The sequence below is a fragment of the Podarcis vaucheri genome (genome assembly GCF_965113315.1).
Source record: "Podarcis vaucheri genome assembly, chromosome: 10".
Classification (NCBI taxonomy): Eukaryota; Metazoa; Chordata; class Lepidosauria; order Squamata; family Lacertidae; genus Podarcis; species Podarcis vaucheri.
The window spans coordinates 46,818,101-46,827,730 of NC_138748.1; the positions used below are offsets into that span (position 1 = coordinate 46,818,101).

The window sequence follows — 9,630 nt, forward strand, 5'->3', positions numbered from 1 at the left end:
CTAAGAAACCGTGGCCCAAACCCACTTAGTAAGTTAAGGCATTGAAGATAACTCTCAGCTGGTCCCTGTGTTTACTTGGTTCCCATGACAACTACAGCTCACAGATGGGGATGGTTTCTTAGCAACTGTCCTTGGCGACTTCTCATAGTTCCACCTCTTTGTCGACACTTCTAGACTTGGCAAGGATCTGCTTGATTCACCAGAACTACTTTGGCACCTCAGTTGAGATCATGGAAGAGGTGAGGCACACGTTTATGAGGAGGACTTAACTTCTGGGCACCCTCAGAGACAACAATAACCCCTCCCAGGCAGGCAGGCAGGGAGACACACACTGTTCAGATGCCCTATGACCTACACAAAGAGTCTTGGGTATTTAAGCACCAGTCAATGCAGTGAGCCTTGCTGTTTTCTTGATACCAGTCCAGGCCACATGTGGCAGGCATGTGAGGCTGTCCTTGGCCACTTCTGGCAACTGATTTGGAGCCATATCTGGTTGGCCACACTGGGACATGCTTGGCACATATATAGCTCATTTATTCTAATAGTTGTGCTGTTCCCAGCCAGAGGTTTCGTGAAACTGGCCAGGCAATATCTCCAGCCTCAGGAGCCTAGTGGCTTGCTACGGTGCCAGAAGGAGCTCGAGGAGGTTAGCCCCTTGCTCCAGCGTCAACCGGAGCCAAAGATGGCTAGTCCCTTGCTCCATTACATACACGAGCCTGAGGAGGTTAGCCCTGTGCTACGATACCTACAGCATCCTGAAGAGTTTGCTGCCATGCACCACCAACTTCCGCAGCTTGAGGAAAAGGTTGATCCCTCAGTCCACCAGTCGAAAGAAGTTAGCCCTGTACTCCAGTATCTACAACAGCTGGAGGAGATTGGTACTAACCTGCTCCAACGGGACAGCAGCCTCATGTCTTCCTGCCCAAGAAATGCCAGCAAAATGGAGGATGTGACTCAGGTGAAAAATAATGTGGGGGCTGGTCAGGCTCATCTAACACAACTTTCTCAGGATCTTTATTGGGAACCAAGAATGACTCTGGAAGTCTAGGTGGTGATTTGGAGAGAGAGAAAGGAGGGTTGGGATGTTCAAGGACCACAGCTGTCTCTTGCCACCTTCCGATGCCATCAGATTGGAATGTGGCAAGTACATACCTGAGCAGAGAACGAATCAGACCAGCCTCAGGATTGACTGGGAATAGAAGGGTTTTGCTCCAGGCCCAGAAAGCAGCATTGTGGGCCTTGCTACTCTTGGTGTTTAATGCTCTAGTAAAGCAGACAGCAAAATTAGGTGTCCAGAATCTGCGACAGGTTCAGTTGTGGAAGCCAAAGGTCAACAAAAATGGAGAGAAAGTCTGGTCTATGCAACCATTTAAAATGGGATGCATCTATTAAGCACCGAGACAAGGGATCTGCCAGTCCCAGAGGAAAGCCAGGAGCTGGAGGGCCACAGCTAATTTTCATATCATACTGTCATTATTATGAAGGTAACAATAAAGGTGTTAAGAACTGTGGAGAGCTGTCTTGTGGCCAACTAAGGTGACTAAATACCTTTATATATGTGCAACAAATACGTGAAACTCATAATCTCAAATCAACAGGTATTATTAAACTTCCATTTCTATGTATAATATTTCATCTTTGTGCTTTCCCTCTCATGACTTATGTGTGGGGAAATCACTCCCTTTAAATATTCCCTGCCCTCCTTGTTGCCTCAGGCTTAAGAAATTTTTAAAAGCAAGCCTTTTATCTCATGTCTTCCAGTATTGCTGTGCTATATAATTTCTATTTCTTTCTATTCCTAGGTTAATAATTCTATTCTGTAATTTATTTTTCCTTTCCAAATCTGCTCAAACACTTTCTTCTTCCCTTTCAGTTTCCCTGTCTTTTTGTGACATTATTGTATTTTAGATTGTGATGCTGCGGACAAGGTCATAAGTACGTTCTGATTTTGACCAGCAGCTAGCATATATATAAACACACCTAGAGAAGTGTGAAGAAGTTGTGTAGAAGTTGTCTTGCCTTTGTAATGGACTGGATGAGAGCCAACAAACTGAAGCTCAAGCCAGATATGACTGTGGCACTGTTAGTGGGCGGTTCCCTAGAGCAGATGGATGGGAGGTTGCCTGCTCTTGATAGGGTTACACTCTGCTGTCGCTTGAGGCTCAGGTGGCCTCAGTGGTGCGAAGTGCCTTCCATCAGAACTGTGGAGTTAGAAGGGACCCAGAGGGTCATCTAGTCCAATCTCCCCTACAGTGCTCAAATTACAGCTAAAGAATACCTGACAGATTCTTGAGAATTTCTAAATTCAAATATTTCCTCTCTCTCTTTTTTCAAATTTAAAAATTGTCAAAGCAACCATGGCTGCATTCACATGGCAGTTTATTCCATTTCCCTGGTGTTCCCCTTAACTGTGAGTTTCCGCATTATATTTAAGCTTTCAGATGTAAAAGCCAATTCCCAAAATATAGCAGAATATAACACAAGGTTAGAGCACATCTCAATGTTATTTGCAAATGGATTATTACTGGAAGCAAATAGCATGGAATGAGCAACAAATACTAAACTATAAAATTAATACCAGATCAAGGAATGAGAAACAAACTTGGCTCAATTTGCATTTAAAGACAAACCTACCATATTTACATTTCCCGGAACACTATATGAGCCAAAACACAGCCATCCTTTGAAAGTTGCACTTGTCTGAATTTTGTAGTGCAGTTCTCCGGCCAAGTAATGCGCAAAAAAATGCATACACTAGATAGACAAAAATGCATTATATTGGGGAAATTATTTACATATACTGTATGTGTGCATGTATAAGGCAAAGCTACATATAAAAATGTGAATATTGGGAGAAATTTGCACTAGAATGCTGATGAATTTTTGTAAGGACTTTTAAAAAAACCTGAAAACTGATTTGGAAATGTGGAGAACTGAAAATAAGTCTATAAAAACAAAAAAGCAGAGGGAAATTCAAATTCATCGATCCCTAGCTCAAGCTGCCCTTAAAGGCAGAGCTACAGAGATTGGCTAAGAAACTCTAAACCCCAAATTCTATCCACTTTCAAACCTGAAGCTTTGTACAGTGTATTATTATTTAATGTAATAACAAGACACAATGCCAATGTAATGAAGCAGATTATACACAGTCTATTATTTTCATAAGATATAATTATATTAGAGTTACATCCAATTTGTACATCCAATGTGTACATCTGGAGACATCTACAGGACAGCAGATAAAGTGTAGCGATCAAGAGAATGAATTGAGTTGGATGTTGTTGTTCTAGTGTCAATTTAGCCATGATTTCACCAAATCCACTTTCCCTCTCCATTTCCCCTTTGTGCTGGACAGATTATATATTACAGGCTGCTGCAAAGACTACTGAGATAATCCACTCTTTACTTCTCTTTGGAACAGGTGCCCATGGACACGACGGCCTTCCCAATTCCTGCCGCCGCATACCATGAAACCAGAATGGCCGGTGGTCCAACAGGTAGAAGATACTTTGAAATCTTCTCTAATGCCTTATGCAAGCTATTATAGATAACTTGTTATACGGGCTTGGCTCACATCCTCCTGCATTGTGACACCTTGCCTGAGGAATTCTCTCCTCCTGGACCTAAATATGGCAGCCACGGGTCTGGGATTCCATTTCCAAGTTAAAACTTACCTATGTTTTCAGGCCTTTAGAGGACGATGCTTTGCTGATGCAAGATTCTAGGTCAGGTATGGGGAACCTTTGGCCTTATAAATGTTGCTAGACTACAAGTTCCATCACCCTTAACTGGCGCCGATGGGAACTGGAGTCCCACAACATCTGGAGGGCCAAAACTTATCTGTCCTTGCTCTAGGTATTTTTTATTCTGCACTGCTCTCATGTTTTCCTTAACTGCTGCCAGAATTATTATTTGTCAGAATGGGGGGGGGGGTGAGAATACCATCCTTGAGAGAACGGATAACTAAAATCTGTAACATAGTCTACATGGTTAAGCTTACATATATGGTGTAAGAACCAGAGAGGGCAGACAAGAAGATAGTGTGTTTATTGAGAAATGGAGTCTTTTAATAATGTACTAGAGTAATAAAGTACAGGATAATTATTCATTTATTATCTTCAACTGTGTTATGGAAATCACCCCCCTTTATGTTTAGTTCCAACAGATCTCTTTTTTATATATCTTTTATATCTGTTATACTTTGTTGTGATTCGAGGACCTGATCCCCGCTTGGGGAATAAAGACACATGGACACAAGAAGAAAATGTGTGTGCAATGGCGGGGATGGCTGGCGCGGCCGCATTTGAGCAGCAAGCCACGCCCCCGCCAAGCTTCCCTATTGGGTGCCCAACCGGGGAGGGGCGTGGCACGCCAGACCTGGAGTTGAAGCCCCCTGCATGACGCGGGAATCATCTCCCGCTCACAACCCCTCCCCTCCTGGAGGAGGAGAGGCTTTGTTGGCAACCATCTGTCTTGGGAGACAATGGAGGAGTGCACCTTTGGGGGTGAAGTCAAACTGTTGGAAGGTTTCAACGCCTGCTGTGGCTATAGAGACCAATATGAATTATAGAATTGTAGAGCTGGAAAGGACCACAAGGGTCATGTAGTCCAACCCCCTCCAATGCAGGAGTCTTTCACCCAATGTGGGGTTTGAACACACAAACCCAAGATTAAGTCCACCCCCGCCGAGCCCTATGGGACCTGAGCATGCTGAATAGTCACAGAATGTGGAGTGTCAGCTGGGAAGGAAAACCATAAAAATGGGGGAGGGGAGAACATAGCTGGTTGCCTGGCAACCAGAAGAGAAGCACTTCTGTGAGAAGCTGAGGTTATGCTACAACATTTTGCTGTGGTTTATACTTTTCTTGCTGTCTTCTAGAAGTGCCTGGATATGGAAACAAGGAACAGGCCACCTACAACTTGACTGGGGAACAGTCCAACAACAAAAGACCCCCCTCAAGATGCTCCAGCAGGACCTCCTCAATGAACTCCAAGAACCCTGAGAACAGAACAGCTATGGGCGAACCCCCAGTCCTGCCTGAGGCATCACCATCCACACAGCATATCCAGACCAGAAACCACAACAAACAGACCCTCAGGTCTAAAACTCCCTCTGCCCTCTGCATTCACACGGCTGCAGGGAGAAAAGACAGCCTGGACGGTACCACTTCCAAGGGAATGGGGAATCATCATCACCCAAAGGGGAAACCTGGAGGTTCCAGGCTGTCAGCTAAGTCTAGCCAAGAAGAAATGGAAGATGGCCACGGTAATTCAGATGAACTAACAGGTAGGCAGTACCGGCCTATAGTGACCCGACTGCACGCATCTCCCCGAAAGAACATAAAGGGCAGCTGTGAAGACATGAAAGAAGCCCAGGATGTCATGAGTGCCAAAGAGTCATTAGCATCAAGTGGGCAAGATGTCAAAGCAGAGGGAAAGGCCCTCCAGGAGAAGAAAAACAGCCTAATAATACCTCCTAATATCAAGGCCAAGTTTGGCACATCTATGGTGGAGAAGCTGGTCTCTGAGGAGCAGGTAAAGAAGGCAATGGTCTTGTCTTTGAAGAGGGTTAGCTAGGAATGCCTAACACTTTTTTAAACGGGAAATATCTGTCAGCCTTTCTCAACCTGTGGGTCCCCAGATGTTGTTGAACTACAACTCCCATCACCCCTAGCTAGCAAGGCCAGAGCTCAGGGATGATGGGAGTTGTAGTCCAACAACATCTGGGGACCTACAGGTTGAGTAATACATTGTATTAGCAGTAGTAGCAGTAGCAGCAGCAATGCTACTCATTAGACTTGTAACTCTCATATCAGCAGCTATAGTAAGTTCAGCAGTAGAGAAGTAGCAGCAATGCTATTTCTCTAGAAAAAGAGGTGTCAGAACTCACCATGTCCCTTGTTCTCTTATAATAGCAATGGCACCCACCTGAGAGGTGCCAGAACCGAGTTCCAGCTGAAAAAAACGCCCTGAGAAGCACTATTAGTAACATGGTTCTAAATTGGAATGCTACTAGTAGCATGGTAGCTATAAGCAGCAATGCAAAATATATAAAGCTGCCATTCAGTAAACAATTATCCAGGAGTAAGAACCATTGACCATAGGGCTTACTTCTTGAATTGAAATGAATACGGTTGTGCTGTAAAGGAATTATTCTAATGATAGTATAATGCATGATATTATTTCAGTCATTAACCAATAAATTAAAAAACAGAACATGGTTACGCAGTGACAATTATAGCTTTGGAAAACTTCTGTCCCTACTTCTTAAAAGATACAAGGGTTGATGCCATAGATCAGGGGACATATTGATTAATCCGCAGAGTAATCTGTCAAAGTGACAAATGCATCACCTGTGGCTCATCATTTAGGAAAAAATGACTGTGCTTTATTGAGATTTCATTTTTATGAAGGAAAAAAATCATGACATGAAGATCATAAGACAATAGCAGACCCTGAATTAATCTTCTACTTAATATGGAAAGGGGTTCAGGGTATGGTAAAGGTAAAGGTAAAGGGACTCCTGACCATTAGGTCCCGTTGTGTCAGACTCTGGGATTGCGGCACTCATCTTGCTTTATTGGCTGAGGGAGCCGGTACAGCTTCCGGGTCATGTGGCCAGCATGACTAAGCCACTTCTGGCAAACCAGAGCAGCACACGGTATGGGCAATCCATTAAAAAAATGTATGGGTGGTAACCTTAGTTCTAGCCAAGTTTATACCTGATTAGAGGACTCACTCTGAGTGGGGAAAGTTCCACCAGTAGCTGGTGGAGCCAATACCTCAGAAGCTTAAGTGGAATTTGACTCCATCATCTTGTATTTTCCAGGCACGTCGTGCTCTCTGTGAGGCTGGGCTGATCCAGGGGCAGAAGCGCCTCAGTGACTGGCCATATAAGACTCTAGAGAATCCTATGGCATCGTCACCTTATGCTGATTATTATGAACTAGGATACAACTTGAGGTCCAACATTTTCCAAGGTAAAGGAGCATCCTAGCTCTACCTCCACACTGCCTGTTCTGACTCCAGTTATGACATTTACTGATTTTGGATTGCTGAGTTCACAGTTCCCCCACAGTTGACACCACTTTTACGTGCTACTTATGAGCAGTGAAAATCGAACAAATCTTTTGTGGGGTCAGTTTCCTTAGAAAAGTCTTTGTGTGTATGTGCGTGAAATAGGAAAGATATTAGGAGAAGGCACAGCAAGAACATAGAAGACTTGGAGGGAGGAACACTTGGAAGCGGGCAGGGAGAGAAACCCAACCTACCTAGTAATGTCTCTCTTGTGCCTTTAACAGAACTCTGATATTCAGATACCAGCAGGCAAAGCTTTATGGTATGGTAGATAAATATTATCACTCGCTAATCACTGCAGATTAAGGGCTATTAAGGCACAGCTAAAGGAGCCTATTCCAAAGTTCTCACAACACCATCACGCAACTACAACCCAACCCAACCTACCTTTGACAGAGGAAAACTCCAGGCTGTTTCCTCACATTCTTTGGACAGATCCAGTCAGTAACTTCCATCACTTTGAGGTTTTTGTTTTTGTGTAAGATTGCCCATTTTCCTATTGTCTCCATTACCTACTACCTTTGATCTGCAGCAAATTGCAGGTGATTGTATTATCACCAAAATGGGGAAAACTGCTAAAAGCACAAGAAGGGTTCAAGTCAGGCTTTCCCCCACACTCTGCTTTCTGGACAGTTCAGGCTACCAAATCCATCCTACTCAGGCAAGGCATGCGTGGCTAAAATCCCTTGGGAACCTCTTTCTGTATAAACATGGGACTGTTAATTCAGGACAGCTCTCACAATTTGAGGTACCCAAGTCATAAAACTGCTTTGTTGTCTCCTGTAGGGGCCAGCTCCCCCTAGCCTATGACCCAGCTCCTAGATGACTCTGGTCCAAGTGGCGTAAGAGTTCTGTGAATCTCCTTTCTTGCAGGAGGACCATTGGAAAGCAGAAGCCTGATGAAGGATTCCTATACCCCAGATGTAATAAAGAGGGCAGTTCGGGACCCCAAACATTGGCATGGAAGAAAAACTGATGATCTAGGTAAGAATCCCCAGGGTTTTAAGGAAAAGATGGCTGAGAAACAAAGGACTTGCCTCAGGCATCTCCCATCAGATCTGCAATATGGGGGATAATAGTGCCAGCCTGTTTTACAGGGTTCTTGTGAGGATTACAGAGATTATGCTAGTGGAGCACTTAGAAAAAGAGCTATATATAAATACCTAAAGTATTATTATAATCTAAATATTTGGCTTCCCCCCAGTTGACAGCTTGCAAATCACACATTGCAAGACTGAGCACATATTCTAAGAATCTTTTGGCATCTTGTTCTCATTACTGTCAGTGATAAAGGCTCTGCCACTTTGGGCATGTCTGTGGCTAGTTAGCATCATAGTGTCCATACCCACATAACACACAGAGGGGAGGGGAGAGAAGTAGAGAAAGCTTGCTCATACTGTACATCAGCTGCACACAGACACCTCAGCCTTTCCATGCCCTCATGAGCTCTTGCCTTTACTGGCCCTTTTCCAGCCCCTCCCAAAGATAGCCCTTTAATCCTGGTGCCTGCTAAAAGGTACAAGATATGTACATGCAAACTGTGTGTATTTATTTGTTTCTCAACAGGGAGGTGGTTCCAGAAAAATGCGCTAAACCTTAACCTTCAAAAAGCTTTGGAACAAAAATACGGGGACAAGAACAAAGGCGGCAAATCCTAAGAGGCATAGAAGAGGGATGAAGACCTTCTGCAAAAATATCTGGCTCTCCCTAGCAGTGGAATAAACCTCCATCTAGCCTCTATTTTTGATGTGCTCTGCATATAGATAAAGCAGAACGTTGGGTTATCTGACTGGCCTGGGAATAGTCAGCCTGGCCTGATTGTGTATCTTTAATAGTCACTTGAAATGAGCAGGTGCAGCTTTTCAAAGAATGGAACAAAGCACGATCCCCCAACATCTCCACAGGGTGCTGGGAAAAGACCTGAAACTCTGGAGAGCTGCCACCACCAATTAGTGTTGAGTCCACGCTGCAAACAATACTAAGCTAAATAGACCAATTGTCCAGCTAGGTATGAGGCAGCTTCCTATGGGTCCATTTCAAACAATAGCAACCATAAATTAGGAAAGTGAATAGTTTTGCAGAAATGCAGTAAGGAGGGATATGGAATACCTTACTGTGTATTGGGACGTGGGTGGTGCTGTGGGTTAAACCACAGAGCCTAGGACTTGCCGATCAGAAGGTTGGCGGTTCGAATCCCCGCGACGGGGTGAGCTCCTGTTGTTCGGTCCCTGCTCCTGCCAACCTAGCAGTTCGAAAGCACGTCAAAGTGCAAGTAGATAAATAGGTACCGCTCCGGCGGGGAGGTAAGCAGCATTTCTGTGCACTGCTCTGGTTCTCCAGAAGCGGCTTTGTTATGCTGACCACATGATCCGGAAGCTGTAGGCCGGCTCCCTCGGCCAATAAAGCGAGATGAGTGCTGCAACCCCAGAGTCGTCCACCGCTGGACCTAATGGTCAGGGGTCCCTTTACCTTTGCTGTGTATAGTGGGGAGGGCTACCAGAGAAGTATTGATGCATGGAGACAGAATAGGTATGAAAATGTCTCTTTCCCCTG

General features: G+C 44.4%; 1 protein-coding gene across 4 annotated transcripts; it reads left to right on the forward strand.

Moving 5' to 3' along the window:
- Positions 1 to 94: 94 nt before the first annotated feature.
- On the forward strand, positions 95 to 8,817 carry CIMIP4 (ciliary microtubule inner protein 4). 4 transcript variants are annotated; one of them, XM_082241376.1, is made up of 6 exons: positions 95 to 239; positions 3,422 to 3,497; positions 4,880 to 5,535; positions 6,830 to 6,980; positions 7,951 to 8,061; positions 8,644 to 8,817. In XM_082241376.1, the coding sequence occupies exons 1-6, from the start codon at positions 231 to 233 to the stop codon at positions 8,733 to 8,735; spliced, it is 1,095 nt and encodes a 364-aa protein (XP_082097502.1). In that variant the 5' UTR covers positions 95 to 230; the 3' UTR covers positions 8,736 to 8,817. The 4 variants fall into 4 exon arrangements, with proteins under 4 accessions (XP_082097502.1, XP_082097503.1, XP_082097501.1 ...); XM_082241377.1 differs by having other exon boundaries at positions 4,883 to 5,535; XM_082241375.1 differs by lacking the exon at positions 95 to 239 and adding an exon at positions 248 to 958 and having other exon boundaries at positions 4,883 to 5,535.
- The last annotated feature ends 813 nt before the right edge of the window (positions 8,818 to 9,630 follow it).

Excerpts from the sequence above, each read along its gene's own strand:
- CIMIP4 (XM_082241374.1), top strand. The coding sequence starts at position 347 with ATGACCTACACAAAGAGTCTTGGGTATTTAAGCACCAGTCAATGCAGT. Across the intron at positions 3,498-4,879 it reads AATGGCCGGTGGTCCAACAG|AAGTGCCTGGATATGGAAAC; the intron begins GTAGAAGATACT and ends GCTGTCTTCTAG. Across the intron at positions 6,981-7,950 it reads GAGGTCCAACATTTTCCAAG|GAGGACCATTGGAAAGCAGA; the intron begins GTAAAGGAGCAT and ends CCTTTCTTGCAG.